The sequence below is a fragment of the Schistocerca piceifrons genome, chromosome 11 (genome assembly GCF_021461385.2).
Source record: "Schistocerca piceifrons isolate TAMUIC-IGC-003096 chromosome 11, iqSchPice1.1, whole genome shotgun sequence".
In the NCBI taxonomy this organism is placed as follows: Eukaryota; Metazoa; Arthropoda; class Insecta; order Orthoptera; family Acrididae; genus Schistocerca; species Schistocerca piceifrons.
In genome coordinates this window covers 136,850,616-136,877,362 of record NC_060148.1, presented here as the reverse complement: position 1 = coordinate 136,877,362, position 26,747 = coordinate 136,850,616, and the positions used below count along the sequence as shown (strand labels likewise).

General features: G+C 40.1%; 1 protein-coding gene across 3 annotated transcripts in view; it reads right to left on the bottom strand.

Moving 5' to 3' along the window:
- Positions 1-26,747, bottom strand: part of LOC124720079 (zinc finger protein 70-like) — a 128,906-nt gene that overhangs the window by 41,142 nt on the left and 61,017 nt on the right. Inside the window, exon 4 of one of the 3 annotated variants that reach the window (XM_047245353.1) lies at positions 15,273-15,370. The exons of the other annotated variants lie outside the window; for them this stretch is intronic. Coding sequence (XP_047101309.1) covers positions 15,335-15,370 — 36 coding nt within the window. The 3' untranslated portion in view covers positions 15,273-15,334. Of the gene's footprint in view, positions 1-15,272; positions 15,371-26,747 lie in introns of those variants that run through there. 3 annotated transcript variants of the gene reach the window in all.

The following is a 26,747-nucleotide window of genomic DNA, read 5'->3' as shown; positions in this document are numbered from 1 at the left end:
GTAGCGGATATCATCAATTGGAAGTTGCACCTGAAGATAGGCATAAAAAAGCATTTTCTAACCCTGGAGGCCACTGGCAATTTAAAAGAATGCCGTTCGGTTTGAAAAATGCGCCAGCAACTTTTCAAAGACTATTCGACGAAGTATTGCGAGGGCTCAAAACTCAGCAGTGTTGTGTATATATAGACGATATTACTGTATTCTCCAAAGACATTAATGAACTTGCTGTGCGTCTGGATAACGTTTTTCAGAGACTTGGAAAAGCTAAATTAACATTAAATATGGAAAAATGTAGTTTTGCACTGACAGAGGTTACATACCCAGGGCATTTCATTAGTGAAAAAGGAATTAAAACAGATCCTCGATTAATTTCGGCAGTCAAGGACTTCCCAACACCACAACGCGTTAAGGAAATACAAAGTTTCATTGGTCTCGCATCGTATTACCGAAAATATGTTCAAAATTCTGCTGAAATTGCCCGACCCTTAACCCAATTATTGAAAAAAGGTGCAAAATTTCATTGGTCTGAAGATTGTGAATCAGCATTTCAAACCGTTAAAGATAAGTTAACACACAGTCCAGTATTAGCCTACCCAGATTATAATAAAGAATTTATTTTATCCTGTGACGCAAGTGGTCATTCAGTAGGAGTTGTTTTGAGTCAGAATATTAATGGCGCGGTACACCCCATAGCCTACGCTTCGAGACAACTAACAACGGCAGAAAGACATTATTCCACAACGGAGAAAGAACTGTTAAGTGTTATTTATGGCATCAAATACGTTAAATGCTACTTGTCTGGTAGGAAATTCAAGGTTATTACAGACCACGCAGCTTTAAAATGGTTACTTGGGTTAAAGGATCCATCTAGTCGTCTCACCTGTTGGGCCCCATGTCTTTCCGAAATGGATTTCGAAGTTATCCATAAGCCAGGCAAAAAACAGGCGAATGCAGATTGCCTAAGTCGGAAAATAGCACTTTTGGAAGCAACAGGCCGAGATACTGAGGACTGGAGAAAGGCACAAGATGAGGATACAGAATGCAAAAAATACGCAAATCAAAAACAATTTTGCTTTGAAGATGGTATATTATGCCGTAAATCAAAACTTGGACTGCGAATAGTTGTTCCCCAACACCTTAGACAAGAAATAATGGCAGAGGTCCACGATCATATGCTTGCAGGGCACGGTGGACAGTGGACAACCGAAAGGCGCGTAGCAGAGCTATTTTGGTGGCAAACCAGAAACCTGGATGTTGCGCAGTACGTTCGTAATTGCATTGCGTGCGCACAACGAGGTGAACTTTCTCGTTTAAAAATACCCTTATAGAGGCTCCCCGAGGCTTCATGTCCATTTCAAATCTGTGGAATAGACCTCTACGGGCCATTTCATAAAACACCTGCTGGTAATAAGTATGTTCTTACAATTATAGATCACTTTTCACGCTATCTAGCTACGGCGAGTCTCCCAGATCAGCAAGCAAATACAGTTGCCCAAACTTTAGTTAACAACTGGATACTTAAATTTGCCGTACCTGAAGCTATTATCACAGATCAGGGATCTTATTTTATGTCTGAATTAATGAAACAGCTATGCCACTTAATAAAAATACGTAAATTACGCACAACTCCATTGCACCCTCAGTGCAACGCACGCACAGAAAGAGTTCATCGGACAATTGGCAAGATGCTTAGTTATTATATTAACGAACAACATTCTAATTGGGATACGTATTTACCAATAATTGTTTCGGTATACAACGCCAAAACGCATGAAGCAAACTGGCATGAAGTGGTCTATGGGACAAAAATGCCGTCCCCTTTTGACGTAATCAGGCAGAAAACCGGAAAAGTCGGCGAAACAGTAAAAGATTTCGATCGAGTGATGAAGGATGTATGGAAAAAGTTTCAAAAATCTAATACAAAAGCTTTGAAACGACAGGAAAGATTAGGTAATGCCCAAACTAAATATCCAAATTACAAAGTCGGTCAGTGGGTGATGCTGTCAACTCCATACATTGCGAAAGGAAAAACGAAGAAATTCGTAACGAACTACATAGGTCCTCATCAAATTATTGAGATCACGTCACCAGTCAACGTTAAACTGCAACTGCCCACCCGAACTACTGTTGTCCATTCAAGTCGCTTAAAACCTTTTAAGGGTGCTCCAGATGTAATTCCTTCAACAATAGTGTCTGTTTTTCCGAAGGATGGAGGAAGTGCCCAAAAAGGAAAAGGAGTGGCCACGCCAGCACAACATACAGACATGGCACCATACAATCTTCGACAAAGGGTGCGAACGTCCTAGTGGAATCATAGTGGACTGCGGATAATCTACAAATGTAAATAATTAACAAATGATAATGGTTTAAGAAAAAAGTGAAGGTAGATCTTGTAGCTAACAATGTATTCTTTCTTTTATTTTTTTGTTTTTGTTTTTACTGGGTTGGTAGGTCCATAACCATGTTGTTTGCTTTTTCAGGCAACGCCTCTAGCATAATGGACAACTACATTGTGACTGTACTGCGTATCACAATTGCATTATTGACTAATACAAACAACGGACTACAGATCAACCAGTTGATGAGTGGTGTAATTTTTGTAAAACAGGGTACTGTAGTTCTGACCAATCACAAGTGGACTATTTCATTAGAGTGTAATTTATGGGCCTTACGTAATGAACTTAACAGCCTTGAATTAGAATTTGATACACTACATGAAAGGGCAAGTTCACCAGAGATATTTGAAGAAATATCCAGTGAATTTAAAACATTACACTACTCATACGAACAGTTGAGAGGACAGTTGCGTCAGTTACAAGATATACTTCCGCAGACCGTTAAATAAACTAAACGTGGATGGGTGGACGCAGGAGGTAAACTAATAAAGACCATTTCCGGTACAGCGGATAACGAAGATATTAATCAGTTAAATAATTCATTACAGAACATAGAGAATACCGCAGAATTAAATAAAGGCACTATAGAATGGCACACAACAAGATTAAACGGATTGGAGCAAACTGTTTTTAGTAATACCAAGGTCATCAGGAACCTCACCCAAGAATTAAACGATTATCTTCTAGCTACTACTACTACGCTGAATAAAGACTTAAAAGTCATACAAACAAGGCTCGATATTCTGGATAAGAAACTTGCATGAGGAAGATCGCTTAGGCTACTCACTGCTCAAGTGATAGATGCACGGCTAGCAGCGGAGGCATTAAAGGAAGCCATCCACTATGCAGTACAGGGCCATTTGTCACCCACGTTACTATCGCCGGTTACATTCATCTCATTATTAGTTAAAATTGAAAAACAAGTTAATATTTCCTGCAGATAAGAAACATTTACCACAGTATTACCACTTAGCTACTGTACTAGTGGACACAGATAATGCAAGAATACGAGTTCGTATATCTTTCCCTGTTACAGATAAAATGGGTATATATGACTGTTACAGAGTACAATCATTTCCGGTAAAATGGGGCAAAATAAATGAATTTGTACCGTTCCGAACACACCAAGTATTTTTAATCTCCCAAACAACCAATACAAGCACGGTAATGACAACTTCGGAATTAAATAGTTGCATATCCGAACAAGTTATTATATGTCCATCTCGCGCAATCGAATTACATACCAATAGCTGTGAATCTCAATTATTTTTCGAACAATCTGACGCCACCAATTGCCCACATGATATATTAACTTCCACGTCATGTTTTTTCGAGCAGGTAGAAATTCACTGGTTACATGCAGTCAGTAATCCAACTGATATTTTTGCGCAATGTTACGAGAACGGTGTAGCTACAACATTACAACATTTTGAACTTCATGGAAGCGGGCTAATACACTCCTGGAAATTGAAATAAGAACACCATGAATTCATTGTCCCAGGAAGGGGAAACTTTATTGACACATTCCTGGGGTCAGATACATCACATGATCACACTGACAGAACCACAGGTACAGACACAGGCAACAGAGCATGCACAATGTCGGCACTAGTACAGTGTATATCCACCTTTCGCAGCAATGCAGGCTGCTATTCTCCCATGGAGACGATTGTAGAGATGCTGGATGTAGTCCTGTGGAACGGCTTGCTATGCCATTTCCACCTGGCGCCTCAGTTGGACCAGCGTTCGTGCTGGACGTGCAGACCGCGTGAGACGACACTTCATCCAGTCCCAAACATGCTCAATGGGGGACAGATCCGGAGATCTCGCTGGCCAGGGTAGTTGACTTACACCTTCTAGAGCACGTTGGGTGGCACGGGATACATGCGGACGTGCATTGTCCTGTTGGAACAGCAAGTTCCCTTGCCGGTCTAGGAATGGTAGAACGATGGGTTCGATGACGGTTTGGATGTACCGTGCACTATTCAGTGTCCCCTCGACGATCACCAGTGGTGTATGGCCAGTGTAGGAGATCGCTCCCCACACCATGATGCCGGGTGTTGGCCCTGTGTGCCTCGGTCGTATGCAATCCTGATTGTGGCGCTCACCTGCACGGCACCAAACACGCATACGACTATCATTGGCACCAAGGCAGAAGCGACTCTAATCGCTGAAGACGACACGTCGCCATTCGTCCCTCCATTCACGCCTGTCGCGACACCACTGGAGGCGGGCTGCACGATGTTGGGGCGTGAGCGGAAGACGGCCTAATGGTGTGCGGGACCGTAGACCAGCTTCATGGAGACGGTTGCGAATGTTCCTCGCTGATACCCCAGGAGCAACAGTGTCCCTAATTTGCTGGGGAGTGGCGATGCGGTCCCCTACGGCACTGCGTAGGATCCTACGGTCTTGGCGTGCATCCGTGCGTCGCTGCGGTCCGGTCCCAGGTCGACGGGCACGTGCACCTTCCGCCGACCACTGGCGACAACATCGATGTACTGTGGAGACCTCACGCCCCACGTGTTGAGCAATTCGGCGGTACGTCCACCCGGCCTCCCGCATGCCCACTATATGCCCTCGCTCAAAGTCCGTCAACTGCACATACGGTTCACGTCCACGCTGTCGCGGCATGCTACCAGTGTTAAAGACTGCGATGGAGCTCCGTATGCCACGGCAAACTGGCTGACACTGACGGCGGCGGTGCACAAATGCTGCGCAGCTAGCGCCATTCGACGGCCAACACCGCGGTTCCTGGTGTGTCCGCTGTGCCGTGCGTGTGATCATTGCTTGTACAGCCCTCTCGCAGTGTCCGGAGCAAGTATGGTGGGTCTGACACACCGGTGTCAATGTGTTCTTTTTTCCATTTCCAGGAGTGTAATTAACGGCACGTTACGTTCCATCTCAGGAGCGAATTTTCATTTACCCGCAACAATCACTGGTAGAACTAATGTTAATTCATTCTTCCCTCTGATTTATTGGCCAGAAAATGCCACGCAAGGATTTCCTACACATAACCTGTCCTACCTCAATGACTCCCTTGACAGTTCCCTTCTGAAGTCATTGGATATGTTCATAAACTCACAGCAAGGCAAAATTGATGGCAATGTTTGTTTGTGTTAGCACTTTTGCTGTGTGAAGAGTGGAGGAATGTTGAGTGGTAAATTCGAGGGCCAATTTCTCCGAAAGGTGGAGGAATGTTGAGTGGTACTTCAGTAAATAAATTAGTGAAATCAAAGTGAAGTAGAAATTAGAAAATAAATGAAAAACTTGGTATAGTTTAGAGAGTTACATACTGGCAAACAGCGGGCAGATCAGAAGAGACAATGACCATGAAGTCAGCAAGTTCAGAAGCCATCACCCTCCCAACATAAGTGGAAGCTGTCGATTCAGCCGTCAGGGCATCGCCCGACTGGCTCAGGTGTTTCTCAGTTGTCACATGTGAGCAAAGACCCCCGCCTATATTCCAAGAGCCGATGACCGACGTTAAGAAGATTCTTCCAGAAGCTTTTCAACGTGACCAAAGAGGCAATGACCGTGAAGTCGTTCACCTCCAGTGAAGTGATGTGAATTAATACGTGAGACACAGTGGACTCGACAAAGAGAGTAGCAGTAGTTTCTAGTCAGTTTCTGTGCTGAAGACAGTCATGCAAGAAGAGACTACATCGTACACAGACGCACCAAGTCCGCTGCTGCAATAGAATGGCAAGCAGCAGCCTCGGCGCCAGAAGACAGGGGTTAAAAGGTATTTGAAGTCTGATTTTTACGTACCCAGGTGACTCGTGAGGACGGGAAGCAGACGGCCTCACATCAGCAGGCACCTGTGATCTGGGATGAAGATCTGACAGCCGAAGACTGGCAAGCGGGAGTCCGTTGTTCGAGTCCGGGACACTGGCCTTCCCCCGCTCCGCTGGCCGATGCACAACATACGCGGCCGCTTAGAGAAGAGAAACACTGGGACGCCACATCCAAGGTATTAGCCTCTGATGCACGACTTCATTCTCAATAATTAAATGGGCCACCTCGCGTTGCGCGTCTCTAGTCAACTGGGCAAGACGGCGACACGAGATACACACCACCACGCGTAATCACACGCCGCTGCTGCCACAGCAGAAGGCTTCACAAACGACACAGCTGCCGCTCTCCGAGCCAGAACATCCAGTAAGCAAACAGTAGTACAAAACTTTCAATAAAAGTTATCTTATGTAAAAATGCTGTTTCATTCTACCACAGACCCGAGACAAGAAAGAACCCACCCTGCCCACATGTTGTTAGGAGAGAAACATTAATTTATTTAGTATTTTTACCCTGACATAATGCTTTAGAATCAAAGGCCCTTTGTAGTAACGCTCATTCTGACAATTGACTAGCATCAAAAGAGAAAACCCAGTGACATTTAGTGTCAGAAATATTACAATTTATATTTATGACAATGTTCCCCAGTAAACGTACAATCTCCAGTGGCTCACTACTCCCATCAATGTGAATGTTTTTTCATGTGTGCCAGCAATGGAAAGATGGTGGTTGGTGCAGACTGGTCTGCGTAAACACACAAGTGTATCACTTGGCACACAACCTTCCGTGGCATGTGGTACACCCCTGTGGCCATTCTGTTCCCCCTCACTGTTATCTTTCAACTATAAGAATACATAGTATAATAATTTTCTAAAACATGGCTGATTTTATAACCAGATTCTGTTTCTTACTTAAATCAGATTTTTAAGTTGTTGTTGTTGCTGCGGTCTTCAGTCCTGAGACTGGTTTGATGCAGCTCTCCATGCTACTCTATCCTGTGCAAGCTTCTTCATCTCCAAGTACCTACTGCAACCTACATCCTTCTGAATCTGCTTAGTGTATTCATCTCTTGGTCTCCCTCTACGATTTTTACCCTCCACGCTGCCCTCCAATGCTAAATTTGTGATCCCTTGATGCCTCAAAACATGTCCTACCAACCGATCCCTTCCTCTAGTCAAGTTGTGCCACAAACTTCTCTTCTCCCCAATCCTATTCACTAACTTCTCATTAGTTACGTGATCTACCCACCTTATCTTCAGCATTCTTCTGTAGCACCACATTTCGAAAGCTTCTATTCTCTTCTTGTCCAAACTGGTTATCGTCCATGTTTCACTTCCATACATGGCTACACTCCATACAAATACTTTCAGAAACGACTTCCTGATACTTAAATCTATACTGGATGTTAACAAATTTCTCTTCTTCAGAAACGATTTCCTTGCCATTGCCAGTCTACATTTTATATCCTCTCTACTTCGACCATCATCAGTTATTTTACTCCCTAAATAGCAAAACTCCTTTACTACTTTAAGTGCCTCATTTCTTAATCTAATCCCCTCAGCATCACCCGATTTAATTTGACTACATTCCATTATCCTCGTTTTGCTTTTGTTGATGTTCATCTTATATCCTCCCTTCAAGACACCATCCATTTCGTTCAACTGCTCTTCCAAGTCCTTTGCTGTCTCTGACAGAATTAAAATGTCATCGGCGAACCTCAAAGTTTTTATTTCTTGTCCATGGATTTTAATTCCTACTCCGAATTTTTCTTTTGTTTCCTTTACTGCTTGCTCAATATACAGATTGAATAACATCGGGGACAGGCTACAACCCTGTCTCACTCCTTTCCCTACCACTGCTTCCCTTTCATGCCCCAAGACACTCATAACTGCCATCTGGTTTCTGTACAAATTGTAAATAGCCTTTTGCTCCCTGTATTTTACCCATGCCACCTTCAGAATTTGAAAGAGAGTATTCCAGTTAACATTGTCAAAAGCTTTCTCTAAGCTACAAATGCTAGAAACGTAGGTTTGCCTTTTCTTAATCTTTCTTCTAAGATAAGTCGTAAGGTTAGTATTGCCTCACGTGTTCCAACATTTCTACGGAATCCAAACTGATCTTCCCCGAGGTCCACTTCTACCAGTTTTTCCATTCGCCTGTAAAGAATTCGCGTTAGTATTTTGCAGCTGTGACTTATTAAACTGATAGTTCGGTAATTTTCACATCTGTCAATACCTGCTTTCTTTGGGATTGGAATTACTATATTCTTCTTGAAGTCGGAGTATTTCTCCTGTCTCATACATCGTGCTCACCAGATGGTAGAGTTTTGTCATGACTGGTTCTCCCAAGGCCATCAGTAGTTGTAATGGAATGTTGTCTACTCCCGGGGCCTTGTTTCTACTCAGGTCTTTCAGTGCTCTGTCAAACTCTTCACGCAGTATCTTATCTCCCATTTCATCTTCATCTACATCCTCTTCCATTTCCATAATATTGTCCACAAGTACATCGCCCTTGTATAAACCCTCTATATACTCCTTCCACCTTTCTGCCTTCCCTTCTTTGCTTAGAACTGGGTTGCCATCTGAGCTCTTGATGTTCATACAAGTGGTTCTCTTACCTCCAAAGGTCTCTTTAATTTTCCTGTAGGCAGTATCTATCTTACCCCTAGTGAGATAAGCCTCTACATCCCTGCTTAGCCATTTTGCACTTCCTGTCGATCTCATTTTTGAGACATTTGTATTCCTTTTTGCCTGCTTCATTTACTGCATTTTTATATTTTCTCCTTTCATCAATTAAATTCAATATTTCTTCTGTTACCCAAGGATTTCTACTAGCCTTCATCTTTTTACCTACTTGATCCTCTGCTGCCTTCACCACTTCATCCCTCAGAGCTGCCCATTCTTCTTCTACTGTATTTCTTTCCCCCATTCCTGTCAATTGTTCCCTTATGCTCTCCCTGAAACTCTCTACAACCTCTGGTTTTTTCAGTTTATCCAGGTCCCATCTCGTTAAATTCCCACCTTTTTGCAGTTTCTTCAGTTTCAATCTGCAGTTCATAACCAATAGATTGTGGTCAGAATCCACATCTGCCCCTGGAAATGTCTTACAATTTAAAACCTGGTTCCTAAATCTCTGTCTTACCATTATATAATCTATCTGATACCTTTTAGTATCTCCAGGATTCTGCCAGGTATACAACCTTCTTTTATGATTTTTGAACCAAGTGTTAGCTATGATTAAGTTATGCTCTGTGCAAAATTCTACAAGGCGGCTTCCTCTTTCATTTCTTCCCCCCAATCCATATTCACCTACTATGTTTCCTTCTCTCCCTTTTGCTACTGACGAATTCCAGTCACCCATGACTATTAAATTTTCGTCTCCCTTCACTACCTGAATAATTTCTTTTATCTCGTCATACATTTCATCAATTTCTTCATCATCTGCAGAGCTAGTTGGCATATACACTTGTACTACTGTAGTAGGCATGGGCTTCGTGTCTACCTTGGCCACAATAATGCGTTCACTATGCTGTTTGTAGTAGCTAACCCGCACTCCTATTTTTTTATTCATTATTAAACCTACTGCATTACCCCTATTTGATTTTGTATTCATAACCCTGTAATTACCTGACCTAAAGTCTTGTTCCTCCTGCCACCGAACTTCACTAATTCCCACTATATCTAACTTTAACCTATCCATTTCCCTTTTTAAATTTTCTAACCTACCTGCCCGATTAAGGGATCTGACATTCCACGCTCCGATCCGTGGAACGCCAGTTTTCTTTCTCCTGAAAACGACTTCCTCTTGAGTAGTCCCCGCCCGGAGATCTGAATGGGGAACTATTTTACCTCCGGAATATTTTACCCAAGAGGACGCCATAATCATTTAATCATACAGTAAAGCTGCATGTCCTCGGGAAAAATTATGGCTGTAGTTTCCCCTTGCTTTCAGCCATTCGCAGTACCAGCACAGCAAGGCCGTTTTGGTTAATGTTACAAGGCCAGATCAGTCAACCATCCAGACTGTTGCCCCTGCAACTACTGAAAAGGCTGCTGCCCCTCTTCAGGAACCACATGTTTGTCTGGCCTCTCAACAGATACCCCTCCGTTGTGGTTGCACCTACGGTACAGCCATCTGTATCGCTGAGGCACGCAAGCCTCCCCACCAACGGCGAGGTCCATGGTTCATGGGGGGGGTTTTCAAGTAAGACTCCCTTATTCTGCAAATTGTAAGTTCTTCCAGATGTGTTTTAAGAAATGAAGCATCATCAGAACAATATAAATCTGATATGCATGTGAACAGTACAATTTCTATCTCACTAAATATATAAACACACACAAGAACATACAATTCACAGGAAGTGTTTTTCTCACATGTGTGGTTTAATCTTTATCACTGGAGACACATTGTTTCAAATTTCATAATCTTGTTATCAGTATCACTGCAAAAATCTCATCTTATTCCACAACCAGGACATTGGAAGTGAGTTACCTGCTCCAGTATTACATTATTTGCAACAATTTTTCATCTGATAGATTTTCCCTTGACTACCTTAACACTTAATTTATTAATGGAGATTTTCATGTGACATTCAGAAGCCAACAACTCAAGATGATAGACATCTTTCTGTAGATTCTCTTCATTTTCTTGAATTATCATTGAATCATATGGATACAAGCAGGGAACATATGTCCAGAAATGAAGACGTTATGAATGAATTGCAAGTTGATTCAATGCACAAGAAATAGAAACAGATTGTGGGAACATGTAGATAGAATGCCTGAAAACAACTTCCAAAACTAATACTTCTCTACAAACCACAAGGGACAAGAAAGAGGTAAAGACGACAGAAGGGACTGCTAGAACATGTTGACCAGCAGAGGTGAAATCACCTAACACACGATGGGAGAAGAACGAAAGGAAGAATCACATAATCCGTTGTACACAATCAACATACTTTCTCTTTATAAAATTCTTCTTGACAGTATTAATGTTCTGGGCACTGATGTGTATATACATCACATGACTAAGTAACTTTTTCACATTCATCTTCTGTACTGTTTTCATAGTTTTATGTTCATTCCTGTCATTACTAACAAACTACACCTGAGGACATGAAAGAGTATAAGAAATATTTACGTTATTTGCAGTACTGCTGTTTGTATTATTTGTAGTGTCACACTCTTAACTTGTGTTGTTAGGCCTCATTTTTACTTTTCCCAAGTTAGATCTGAAAATGATCTGCTGGTCAGATCAAAACATCTCAATAATTTTGAAAATGGTGATCCAGGTGGTGTTTCCCATTCATTATACCAATGGAGGTAATTCTTTCCTGACACATGGTGGCAATTACAAAGTGTAACCAGTCCACATACAGGCATTTCCACATGACTTGCCATGCCAGTTGCCAGTGACTGCAGTTCCTGACTTCCAGGAGATCATGTGGGTTTCTGTAATGACAAACTAACAAATTTTCAATACTGAACTTTTATGATTACATTTAAATGCACATCCATTTACTGTTCTTCCTGTGCTTAACATGTGGATAAAAATTCTTTTTGCATAGATTTTTGCCTATATTTTTTATAAATGGTCTAATTTATAAGCATATTAAAGGTTCCATTTCTTACAAAATAACAAATATTTTACATTAATCTTGATGGTACATGACGTTTTCATCCAGTGCTCATCTCCTGAATATGAAATTTACCTCTATTTATTGATCCAGAATACTGTGCCTTCATTATAGTGTGGTTGATTGGTTTAAATCTTGAAATAAACATAAGCCTACAAACTGTTTAAGATGTAATTCACTCATTTTTCTGTCTGTCACTCGGAGTAAGCACATAATTTAGCCCAAATGCAAGGAAAAATGGTAGTACTTACAAACTCATTTTGTTCAGAACATTAAATCTGCACTTGTCGTAGGATAAAACATTCTTATCCCAGAGCAACACAAGGCTGTTCCCATTTAGTTCTCGTGTTTATATTATGCTGTGTTAAGGCAGAAAAAAAAACACCACCAGAGAAAAATCAGTGTGGCACAGTTTAATCATTCAATCATAAAGCTAGGAATTTCTGTTTAATTTTATCGATTTTTGCAGCTTCAAACGTGACTACTCAATACACTCGAGGTATGTATCTAATACGCATTTCGTCACAATTTATCGCCTTTTATTCAATACACGATGCATTTCCGACCCCGTGGGTCTATCTTCAGGTGTATGTCGTCTTAATCCATGGTTTATTTGTCCTCTTGAAAGAGACTGAATGCATATTCCTGTCATGAAAAGTTTTGATGTTACGTTCCGAGTTTTGTAGGCCACATACGGAAAAATGTGCAATATAGTGGAAAAGATGAATAGTGCAAACTTACCAAATAATCTACGAAAAGCGTTTGTAACGCTTTAGTAATAGCATAAGTTTTCTTCTCCATCGTTTTCAAGCATATCATTTCATTCAAGAGGCACATCCGCAAACAATGTTTGTAAATACTTCGCTGATTTTTTTACATGGTGTGGACCAAGATGCATTTATCATAGTGCTATAATTATTAAACAATTGACATATGCAGGAAAAAATTTACATTTGCACAAAGTAACTTTAGAACAGATATTTAAAATTACAAAAGAAACTGTTGCTTGCGATATCTGTTTTTTCATTTAACATCAAATCTGGTTTTTTGATTTCGTGGAGGTGTATCTCCAGTTGTTCTGACAGATCTAGGGTCTTACTATTGGCTTCATTATGTAATACTACCAAATGGTTTTCTAGATTGTTGATGAGATGGTTCATTTCCAACATATTTTTGCAATGACTGATTCTTCAAATTGGTTGAGCCTGAAAGCATTTAGATCTTCTTGAAATCGGGTTTTAAAGTTCCTGCTTGTTTTCCTTACATAGTAGGCAGGGCAACTGGGGGCGTGATACCTGGTACACGCTACTGTTGTTTGTTTGCATATTTCATTTTATGTTATGGATGAGTAGGTTTCCTAATTTATTATTAGTTGAAAATGAAACTTACATTTGTTTCCTTGAAAAGGTTAGCAATTTTTTGTGAGATGGGAAACAGGTATGGGATACCAGCGAATATTTTCTCTTCTTTCATAGTGTTGACATTCATTGTCTTGGTTCTGTGTATTTGTCTTGTCTAAATTGTCGATAGCTTCGGTTGTGTAGCCATTGCTGATGGCAATGCTGTTTATTGTAACTATCTCATTCTTAATGGTGTTTCCTTCTAGGGCAAGGTAGTGTACTCGGTATACCATGGATCTAAATGTGGTGTGTGTGTGTGTGTGGTGGGATGAAATGATGAGTTGTCCAGTGTTACATCTGTGTGTGCTAAACTTATGTTTTTGTTGATGGTTGGTGATTTTCATATGCAGGAAATTCATACATTTGTTGTCCTTATGTTCTATTGTGAATTTCACGTTTATGTGGAAAGAATTGAATACTGCTAGTAGTTCCTCAACCTCATTTTTTGGTCCATGAAATAGAAGGAAGTTATCATCAACTTATCTCCAGTAATATCTTATTTTACTTTTGAATCTATAGATTCCATTAAAGAACTTACTTTCCAGATGATTGAGAATTATGTCTGCAAGAGCACTTGATAGGCTACTGCCTATGGCAAGACCCTAATTCTGTTGGTGAACTTTCCCATTGAATGTTCAGTAATTGTAAGACAATATTAAATGCAATGTGTCCTTGAATTCTGATATTTCTACAATTTACAATTTTTTACGTGTTATTAAGTTTTCAAAAATTATGTCTATTGCTTCTTCAGTTGGTACTTTTGTAAATAGGTTAGTTACATCAAAAGAGGCAAAAATAGCGACTGTAGGAATATTTATGTCTAATTTTAGTTGCTAATCCCTTTGTGTTCTTAAATGAGAATGATTCATCAAATGTATAGTACTGCTTCAGAATTTTGTTCAGTAATTGGGAGACTCTTAAGCAGGTGTATTCCCAGAATTAACAATAGGCCTCAATGGAACTTAAGGTTTGCAGGTCTTAGGTTGAGCTATCAGTCTTGGAGCCGTGATATTCATTAAAAGGCATGTTTTTGATTCTTGTTCTGTGAAGAGGAAATTGCATTTATCAATCATTTTTCTGATTTTGTTTTGGAATTTCAGAGTCAGATCTTGCTTGAGCTCTGTTATAATATTTTCAAAAATGAAACTTGATGTTTTAGTGATTTATTCATCTTTGTTCATAATTACTACATAATTGCTTCTGTCAGCTTTCAGAAACGTGGCATTGGTGTTACTGAGTTTCATGTTTATGCTGTTTAATAACTTTCTCTCCTGATAAACTGTTTTGGGGATTTCATTATGGTTATTTATGCTTTCCTGAATAACTTGATTTATGTTGTGTGCTAGGACAGTCTGTTCAGTGTTATTAAGATCAGCTAAATCAGCTGCTTTTTAGTGTGTATAATGAGGTGCTTTAGGTTAGTAGTACTTAATCTGGGTTCTACGTTGGGCTTTAGCCCTCCCTTGAGTAGATGTTCTTTTTCACTGAAGATGATACCAGTTTGGTTAATGACTCTTTCATAAAAGTGTTTTGTTGGATGGTTGGTTGTCCTGCTGCTGATGCAGTTTTAGCTGCATGGCTTCTAATTTCCTTTGGCACCTGTGTGTCATTTCAGTTTGCATTTTGTTTACAATACTTTCTACATACTCATCAGCAGCTTTTAGTTCTAATGGGTGTTGTGTATTAGCTAATTGTAAATACATGTTATACCAGCACTCAACAATACCTTCGCTCTTCATATACTGAGATTGTACTGGTGACTTCATCCACATTGTCTCACATTTCTTTCGGGAAATAGGCTGCAGCAGGCTTGTTTTTGGTCTTCAGTTTGACATAATTGGGACGAAAATCATACGCTGACATTCGTCGGTGAACTTAACCCTAGCACTGGTTTGTGATTCCTGTATGAGTATACTGCTTTTAGTGCCTGGCTGGGTAAATTCAATTTAATTTTATCCATATTCAGCAGCTTCAAATGTGACTGCACTCAATCCTCTCCAGATATTAATTAGAAAACGCCTTCAGTCATAATTTATCATGTTTTATTCAGTACATTATACATATGAAACCTGTGGATCCATCTTCTGGTGTAATTCATCTTAATACATGATTTATTTCTTCTCTTGAATGAGATGAAATGCATATTCCTGTCACAAAAAGGTTTGATGTTAGGATAGCAATTTTGTGCGCCAGACGCGGAAAATATGTGCGAAATAGTGGAAAAAACAAATGTAACAGTTTCATTCTTAACTAATATTAAATTAGGAAACTTACTCATCCATAACATAAAATCAAATACGCAAACACACAAAAACAGTTGAGTGTACAAAGTATCATGAGACTCAGTTGTCCTGCCTACTATGTATGGAAAACAAGCAGAAACTTAAAAACCCATTTTCAAGAAGATGTAAATTCTTTCAGGCAAAGCCACTTTCAAAAATCAGTCATTGCACATATATGTTGGAAACGAACCATGTCATCAACAATCTAGAAAACCATTTGGTAGTATTACATAATAAAGCCAATAGTAAGACCCTAGATCTGTCAGAACAACTGGAGATACACCTCCACCAATTCAAGAAACCAGAGTTGATGTTAAATGAACAAAAAGATTTCGCAAGCCACAGTTACTTCTGTAATTTTGAAGATCTATTCTAAAGTTATTTCCTGCACATGTCAATTGTTTAATAATTATATCTTTAGCACTATGAAAATGCATCTTTGATCTCACCATGTACAAAACATCTGTGAAGTGTTCACAAACATGTGTTTGTGGAGTGCCTCTTCAATGAAATGCTATGCTTGAAAACGATAGAACAGAAAACAAATGCTGTTACCAAAGGGTTAAAAACGCTTTTCTTGGATTATTTGGATAAGTCTACACTATTCATCTTTTCCACTATTTTGCACATTTTTCCACGTGTGGCTTACGAAATTCGGAACCTAACATCAAACCTTTTCATTACAGGAATATGCCATTAATCTCATTCATGAGGACAAATAAAGCATAACACGTTTGGAGCTGCAAAATATGGGTAAAATTAACTTGACCAGCCAGGCACTGAAAGCAGTATACTCATACAGTAATTACAAAATAAAGTTCGTGAAAGCCAATGCTAGTATTAAGTTCATCAAAGAATGTATAGCGTGTGACTTTCGTACTAATTATGTCAAAGTGAAGATTGCCAAGAGGAAATGTAAGATAATGTAGATGAAGTCTCAAGTCAAATCTCAGTACAAAAAGAAAGAAGATATTGTTATATGCTGTTGCACCATGTATTTAAAATTAGCTAATACATTACACCATTAGAACTAAGAGGAGTATGTAGAAAGACCTGTAAATAAAATGCGAACCGAAATCACACACAGGCACCAAAAGAAATTAGAAGCCATGTAGCTAAAACTAAATCAGCAGCAGGACAACCAACCATCCAACAAAACAGTTTCATAAAGAGTCGTGAACCAAACTGCTATCACCTTCATGAAAAAGAACAACGTCTACTTAAGGAAGGGCTAAAGCACAACGTAGAACCTAGATTAAGTACTAATAATCTAAAACATATCATATACACTAAAAAACCAACTGATTTAGCTGATCTTAATAAAACTGAACAGACTGTCCTAGCACACAACATAAATAAAGTTATTCAGGAAAGCATAACTAACCATAACGAAATCCACAAAACAGTTTATCAGGAGAGAAAGCTATTAAACAGCATAAACACGAAACCATATAACAACAATGCCATGAGTCTGAAAGCTGACAAAAGCAATTTTGTAGTAATTGTGAACAAAGATGAATACATCACTAAAACAAAGTTTCTTTTCTGAAAATAACATAACAGAGCTCAAGCAAGATCCAACTGAAATTGCAAAACAAAATCAGAAAAATGGTTAATAAATTCAATTTCTTCTTCACCGAAAAAGCAGCAAAAACTTTCATTTTAATGAATCCCACAGCCCAAAGACAGAGCTCAACCTAAGACCCATAAATCCCAAGTTCCACTGAGGTCTACTGTTAATTCAGTGCTTTCAGTCTCTCCCAATTACTGAACAAAATTCTGAAGCAGTACTATACCTTTGATAAAACAGTCATTTAAGAACACAAAGGGATTAGCAACTAAAATTTTGCCTCTTTTGATGTAACTAACCTATTTACGAAAGTACCAACTGAAGAAACAATAGATGTAGTTTTTGAAAACTTAATAACACATAAAAAATTGTAAATTGTAGAAATATCAGAATTCAAGGACACATTGCATTTAATATTGTCTTACAATTACTGAACATTCAATGGGAAAGTTCACCAACAGAATCAGGGTATTGCCATGGGCAGTAGCCTATCAAGTGCTCTTGCAGACAATTCTCAATCATCTGGAAAGAAAGTTCTTTAATGGAAACTATAGATTCAAAAGTAAAATAAGATATTACTGGAGATAAGTTGATGATACCTTGCTTCTATTTCATGGAACAAAAAATGAGGTTGAGGAACTACTAGCAGTATTCAATTCTTTCCACATAAACGTGAAATTCACAACAGAACATGAGGACAACAAATGCATGAATTTCCTGGTTCTTAAAATCACCAACCATAAACAAAAACTTAAGTTCAGCATACACAGAAAACACACATACACAGAAGTAACAGACAACTCATCACGTCATCCTATCACACAGAAACATGCTATATTTAGATCCATGCTACACACTCTTGATCTAAAGGTGAACATTCTCAAGAATGAGATAGTTACAATAAAGAGCACTGCCATAAGCAATGACTACACAGTCACAACAATTAACAATTCAGACAGACAAACATACAAAACCAAGACAATGAATGTCGACACTATGAAAGAAGAGAAAATATTCACCAGTATCCCATACCTGGGCCCAATCTCACAAAAAAATAGCTAACCTTTAAAAAAACAAATGTAAGTTTCATTCTCAACTAATAATAAATTACTTAACTTACACATCCTAAACATAAATTCAAATATACAAACATACAACAACAGTAGAGTGTATGAAGTATCATGCCCCAGTTGTCCTGCCAACTATGTACGGAGAACAAGCAAAAACTTCAAAACACGTTTTCAAGAACATGTAAATGCTTTCAAGGCTTAACCAATTTGAAGAATCAGTCATTGCACAAATATGTTGGAAATGAACCATGTCATTAACAATCTAGAAAAATTTGATAGTATTACACAATGAAGCCAATAGTAAGACCCCAGATCTGCCAGAACTGGAGATACACCTCCACAAAATCACAAAACCAGAATCAATGTTAAATGAAAATATTTCGGAAGCCACAGTTATTTCTATAATTTTAAATATCTGTTCTGAAGTTATTTCCTGTATGTGCCAATTGTTTAATAATTAAATCTTTAGCACCATGAAAAATGCATCTTTAACCAAACCATGTACAAAAACGTCTGAAGTGTTCGCAAACATGTGTTTGTGAAGGTGTCTCTTGAATGAAATTATTTGCTTGAAAACGATGGAGGAAACCTCTTATGCCGTTACTAAAATGTTAAAAACGCTTTCCTTGGATTATTTGATAAATGTACACCATTCATCTTTACCACTATTTCGCACGTATATTCCACATCTGACTTACGAATTTGTAACCTAACATCAGACCTTTTTGTGACGGGATTATGCATTTTCCCTCATTCAATAGAACAAATAAAATGTGTATTAAGACGAATTACACCTGAAGATGGACCACAGGATCCGAAATGCAGCGTGTACTGAACAAAACACGTGTTTAGGAATTTCTAATTTCTTTGTTGCTTGAGGGTTTTTATCTACTACAAATAAAACATAGTTTGCATTTTGTCAATCTATAAAAGAAAAGTGTTGCGCAAGTAGTCACATCTTCATCAGATTTTTTAGTGTTAAGATCGGCAACTTGCAGTAAATGTTCACAATGTAACACTTTACACTTCACAAAAAATGTACGATGCCACTACTACAGTATCAATGAGTCACAGCTGGCTCTGAGCACTATAGGACTCAACTGCTGTGGTCATCAGTCCCCTAGAACTTAGAACTACTTAAACCTAACAAACCTAAGGACATCACACACATCCATGCCCGAGGCAGGATTCGAACCTGCGACCGTAGCAGTCGCACGGTTCCTGACTGCGCACCTAGAACCGCGAGACCACCGCGGCCGGCTATGGAACATACACTATGAAGAGCAGCTCAAATGGACACTGGTTAATTTGAGCCATGCGACAGCATTATGGACATGCTAATAACTAGTCCTTGACCAATGGTGCAGCAAGCATGTAGCTTAAGTGCTTCTACATCTAAATATGCATCTCAATGACACGTCTGCAATTCACGGAAGTGTTTGACAAAAGTTCATACAACCGCTTCCAGACTGTTTCTCTACTCTTCTACTCTCAACAACGATGTGGGGGAAATACGAACACTATCTTTATGTGCAAGCTCTTTATTCTCTTATCATACTTTGGAATTTGGAAGAGGAAGTTGGTGATTGAAATAATAGGAAGAGATCATGCTACAAATAAAAACTGTTTTGATTGCCACCCCAGCTAACATATCATTTCCAGCTCCCATACTTTGTGATAAAACAAAGCTTGCTGCCATTCTTTGAGCGTTCCCATCATGAGGACAGTGTAAGCAGTCCTCCACAAATGTTGCTCCTCCTAAATCTCTGCCAATGAAATGTGATCTTTGGTTTGCCTTCTTCCCAAGACTTTGCATATTATGGTTATAATGCATATAGTGCACACATATTTTGTCAAGCTGAAAGTCTTTAAATTTGTGCGAATTTCGTGCAGTCATAATTTGAGTTTTTTTAGTACTCATGTAGGGGACCACACTTTTTTACTGTTTAGGTAATTTTCTATTTTTCCACCATATAGGTATCTTGTCTAAATCATTTTGAATTTGTCTTCATCTGATGAGTTTACTAGAAAATAAACATCTTAAACAAAGACAGCTACTCAGATTGTCTCCTATGTTATTTATGAAAATTAGGAACGAAAGATGCCCTATAACTCTTCCTTGGGGAACCAACTAATTACTTCAGTCCCATTACAAGACTTCTATCAGTTCCTATGAATTGTGACCTTACTGACAGAAAATCAGGAATCTAGTGCCATGACTGTGACAAAAATGAAGGCACATAATTTGACTGGAACCTACTTATGACAAATGATGTTAACAGCCTTCTAAAAATCTAAAATTATGGTATCAAGTTGAGATACGCTATCACTAGCATTCATCACTACATGTGAATATGAAACCAGTCATCTTTCACAAAGACATTCAGAATCTCCGCTGATTATGTGTCAATAGATCATTTTCTTTAAAGTATTTCATAATGTAGGAACTCACTACTTGTTCCAGTAGTTGGGTCCCACATTTCGCATATAGTGACAAAATGTGGGCAGTGATATGAACATGACCTCAAGCTTGTGAGAAACTACCTAAGAGGCGAAGACTTTTACAGAGACTCCAGCTGCATGGCATCAAAACAAAAGTAAAGATACACTATGTGATCAGAAGTATCCAGAGACCTTGCTGAAAATGACTTACAAGTTCATGGCGCTCTCCATCAATAATACTGGAATTCAATATGGCGTTCACTTACCCTTAGCCATGATAACACCTTCCACTCTGTGCAGGCCAGTCCATTACAGGGATGTTATTGTTGTGTAACCACTCCGCCACAGGCTGTGCATAATGAACAGGTGCTCGATTGTGTCGAAAGACAAAATCATCATTCCCGAATTGCTCTTCAACAGTGCGAAGCAAGAAGGTGCTTAAATCATCAATGTAGGTTTGTGCTGTAATAGTACCACGCAAAACAAGTGGTGAAAGCCCTCTCCATGAAAAACACGACCACAACACAACACTACCACCTCCGAATGTTACTGTTGACACTACACACTCTGGCAGATGACATTCTCTGGGCATTCGTTGTACCCCCCCCCCCCCCGCCCCCCCATCGGATCGTCGTACCATGAGTCGTCACTCCACACAACGTTTTTCCACTGTTCAATCGTCCGATGTTTACGCTCCTTACGCCATGCGAGGCGGCGTTTGGCATTCACTGGCATGATATGTGACTTATCTACATCTACGTGATTACTCTGCTATTCACAATAAAGTGCCTGGCAGAGGTTCCAATAAACCACCTTCAAGCTGTCTTTCTACCGTTCCATTCTCGAATGGCACGCGGAAAAAACGACCACTTAAATTTTGCTGTGCGAGCCCTCATTTCTCTTATATCGACATGATCACTTCTCCTTATGTAGGTGGGTGCCAACAGAATCTCGAAATTGGAGAAGAAAACTGGTTATTGAAATTTCATGAGAATATCCCGTTGCAACGAAAAACGCCTTTGTTTTAATGACTGCCACTCCAATTCGCATATCATGTCTGTGGCACTATCTCCCCTATTTCACGATAATACAAAACGAGCTGACCTCCTTTGTACTTTTTCGATGTCATCCGTCAGTCCCACCTGATGCAGATCCCATACCGCACAGCAATACTCCAGAAAAGGGTGGACAAACGTCGTGTAAGCAGTCTCTTTAGTAGACCTGTTGTACCTTCTAAGTGTTCCACCAATGAATCACAGTCTCTGGTTTGCTCTACCCACAATAGTATCTATGCGTTCGTTCCAATGTAGGTTATTTAGTTCAATTTACAGCCTTCAGATTTGTGTGACTTATCGCATAATCGAAATTTAGCTTATTTCTGTGAATAAATTCACACTTTTCGTTCTTCAGGGTCAATTGCGTCTTTTTGCACCATACAGATATCTTATCTAAATCATATTGCAAGTTGTTTTGATCATCTGATGATTTAACAAGAAGGTAAATTACAGCATTATCTGCAAACAATCTAAGACTACTACCCAGATTGCCTCCTATGTCATTAATATAGATCAGGAACAATAGAGGGCTGTAACTTTCTTGGGGAATGCCAGTGACTTTCCATCTATTACTACGAACTGTGACTTTTCTGACAGGATATCAGAATCCAGTCTCACAACTGAGACGATACTCTGTAGGCAAGCAGTTTGGTTAGAAGACGCTTGTGAGGAATGGTGTCTAAAGCCTTATACATCCCCTGTCGATAGCACTTATTACTTCATGAGTATAAAGAGCTAGTTATGTTTCACAAGAACGATATTTTCTGAAACCGTGCTGTGTGTCAATAAATCGTTTTCTTCGAGGTACTTCATAGTGTCTGAATACAATATATGTTCCAAAATCCTACTGCAAATCAACATTAGTGATATAGGACTGTAATTCAACGGATTACTCCTACTTCCCTTTTTCGGTATTGGTGTGACTTTAGCAATTTTCCAGTCCTTAGGTACAGTTTTCTGTGAGCAAGCGGTTGCATATAATTGCTAAATATGGAGCTATTTTATCAGCATACTCTGGGAGGAACCTGACTGGTATGCAATCAGGACCAGAGGCCCTGCCTTTATTGATTTAAGCTGTTTTACTACACCGAGGATATCTACTATGTTTCTCATCTGGGCAGTTGTTCTTCATTGGAATTCAGGAATATTTACTTCATCTTCTTTGGTGAAGGAGTTTCGGAAAACCGTGTTTAGTAAGTCTGCTTCACCGTTCTTATCGCGCAATGAAGGTATTGATTGCGTCTTGCCACTAGTGTGCTTTATGTATGACCAGAATCTCTTTGGGTTCTCTGCCAGATTTCGAGACAGAATTTAGTTGTGGAAATTATTAAAAGCATCTCACATTTAAGTACGCGCCATATATCGAACTTTTGTAAATCTTTGCCAATCTTAGGGATTTTGCGTTCTTTTTACTTTGGCATGCTTTATTCACTGCTTTTGCAACAAATATCTGAGCTGTTTTGTGTACCATGGGGGATCAAGTACCATCACTTATTAATTTATGTGGTATATATCTCTCAATGGCTCTCCATACTATCTCTTTGAAAACATTTCACAACTTTTCTACACAAGAGTATTTTTATCAGCTTTTTTAAATAGATATACTTTGCATTTCTGTTTGATGGTTGTAAGTGTTATGGTATTCAGCCTAGCAGCAACTGCCTTGTAGTCGCTAATTCCTGTATTCGACACAATACTCACTATTTGTCGACAATTATTTGTTGCTAAAGGTCAAGTATGCTTTCGCAACCATTTACGCTTCGAGTGGGCTGATGAATTAATTGTTCAAAATAATTTTCTGAGAATGTATTCAGTACAATTTCGGATAAAGTTTGATGCCTGCCAATGGCTTTAAACATATGATTTTTCCAGCATATTGAGGGTAGATTAAAGTCACCACCGACTATAATTTTATGAACGGGGTACTTATTTGAAATGAGTCTCAAGTTTTCTTTGAACTACTCAATACCTATATCTTCTGAGTCGAGGGTCGGTAAAACGATCCAATTGATAGTTTAGTCCGATTGTCAGGTATAACATCTACCCATACTATTTCACACGAACTATCTACTTCAATTTTGCTACAAGGTACACTACCTCTGACAGCAATAAATACTCCACTACCAACTGTATTTAATCTATCCTTCCTCAACACTGTTGCATCATTTGAAAAAATTTTGGCTGAACTTATCTCTGGCTTTAGCCAGCTCTCTGTACCTACAACTATGCTTTCTATTAGGGCTTGGAGCTCTGGTTCTTTCCCAACACAGCTACGACAATTTACAACTACAATACCAATCGTTTCTACAACTACCTCACTTTGTTTTACCTGCCCAATTTTAGATGGACGTCCCTTCTATGGATCCCTGATACCCTCCAACCTAAAAACCCACCCAGTCCTTTCCACACAGCCCCCAATACCCGTGTACCCGCTTCCTGTGTGTACTGGACTCCTGACCCATTAAGTGGAACTCGGAAACCCACCACCCGATGGTGCAAGTCAAGGCATCTGCAGCATACAGTCACACAACCACCTGAGCCTCTGTTTCAGACCCTCCACTCAGCTCTGCACCAAATGACCACAGTCGGTTCTGTCGACAACGATGTGGATGGTGAGCTCTGCCTTAATATCGGAATCAAGACTCAGTCTTCACCATTTCCACTAGCCGCCTGAAACCAGACAGAATCTGCTCCGATCCAAAGAGACAAATGTCATTGGTACCAACATCAGCCGCCACCTGCAGTTGGCAGCACCCTGTACTCTTTATGGGATCCAGAAGCACCCTTCCCACATCCGGAATGACTCCCCATGGAATGCACACTGGCTTCCTTCCCCTCCTTGGCAGCCATGTTCCTAAGGGGCCCCATTATGCGCCTAACGTTGGAACTCCCAACTACCAGCAAACCCGCCCTCTGTCAATGTCCAGACCTTGTGGACTGAGAAGCTTCCTCTGGAACAGGATGGACAACAGCGTCCGGCTCAGAGACATCATCAGCCGCAGATAACGCCCAAAACCTGTTTGTGAAACGAACCAGGGAGGCGCTACAATCGGCACCTTGAAAAGTTTTTTGCTGCCTGCCGGACTTTGGAATGATCTCCCACTTGACTATGGGTGAGGGTTCAACCTAATAGTACCTGGGGCAGGCACAGCAGTGGACCAATCAGAGGACATGTGGGACGTGCTCGACATCCCTTGCAATCCCACGTTCGATCCCCCACAGTGACACCCCTTGGCAGCAGCCTCAAGCTGTGTGATGGAAGCCAAAGAGGCCTGGAGCTGTGAGTGAAAGGTTGCCAACTCAGCTCGCACCTGTACACAACAATCACTGTTCCTATCCATTACTGAATCGGTCCTGTTTGAAGCTTTTAAAAATATGTAACAAGTGAATGGTGTACTCGCATTATTATTAGCAGGAACTAGCAGTGCTGCTCTTGCTGACAGTCTGACACTTATAACCTGCCACTTGACCATAAAATCCTAGTTTTCTCACTTCACACCTAACTGTCATAGTACTTGCAGTGGACCCTGATGCAGTTTGGAATTCTTGTGTGATGGTCTAGATAGGTGTCTGCCTACTACCCTTTATGACCCTCTTTAACTGTCATCAGTCTGTGTCAGTCAACAGATGAGGTTGGCCTGTACGCTTCTGTACTGTATGTGTCCCTTCACCTTTCCACTTCATTATCCCATCAGAAACAGTGGACCTAGGTATGTTTATGAGTGTGGAAATCTCGTGTAAAGACGTATGACACAAGTGATAGTATCACCTGACGAAGTTCGAAGTCCATGAGTTCCGCTGAGCACCCCATTCTGCCCTCTCACAATGTCTAGTGACTACTGAGGTCGCTGTTATGGAGTACCTGGCAGCACAATGCACCTAATATGAGAAATGTATGTTTGGGGGTGTCAGGATATTTTTGATCACATAGTGTACATGTGGGGTAGTCCAATATTTAATCAGTAGCCCAAAATATAAAGTTTTGAAATAAAATTTTTGTTGTTCACAAGCACATTTGCTAGTATTTCGTTTCAGGGAGTAAAAACAACAAGGTTCATACGCGCCCATGTAAAAACTGTGAAACAGAGAGAAAAAGAGGAGATAAAAATTACCACATATCAATCCCAATCGACTGGAGAGAAGACAGCTAAAAACGGATACATAGATAAATGTCTACAAAATACATTATAGAGAAACAGAGGTCCATAAGTAAAAATTAAATGGCCTTTGCCATACTGCTATGATGGATAAAAAGTATAATGCAGTCGACAGCCAGCACGTCATTCACTAAGGAAAAAATGGCCAATAACTGACAGCAAATCCAAGCAGGTACATAAAAAGGGCATTCTCTTAGGAAATGGCAGACAATTACAAGTTGGGCGGAATGTGCACAAAGTGGTGGGGGAGCGCCACTTACCAAATGCTGATGGCTAAAAAGGCAGCGCCCAATACGCAACATAGTTAAAATGACCTCTTTGCAGCGGGAGGGTCGAGAGGAGGATGTCGAAGCCGATGCTTCAAAACCTGGAGCTTAGTCCCATGAAAGGAGGACGTGTGACAATACTGAAGTGACACCACCTCCTGCCAGATAGCAACACACAGATCATCCGAGGGAACGTAAGAACTAGTGGGCTGAGGTATGAGGAATGCAGCCTTGGCAGCAGCATCAGCAGACATGTTTCCTGTCATACCGACATGACCAGGAACCCACATAAATGTCACAGTGGCTCCATCAAGAGTGTGCAAGGGACAGTTTTCCTGGACCCATTGCATGATGGGATGGGCGATGTATGGTGCACAGTGGCTTTGAAGGGCACTGACAGAGTGAGCAGATGATAATTGTAAAGGCTGTGTCACCAGATGTACTCCAGCGTTGATTCAGGGCACGGAGCTCTGCTGTACCAACTGAGCACTGTGCTGGAAGCCGATTCTGAAAAACATCGCCAATGATGAAGTCATACCGACTCCATGGTCAGTCTGAGAAACGCCAGTGTACACAAAGTTACTATCATGACATTCCATATGAATGTCATGAAACTGACTGAAATAGAGCAAGGCTGGAGTAGTGTCCCTAGGAAGCAAATGAAGGCCAAGGTGAACGTGGG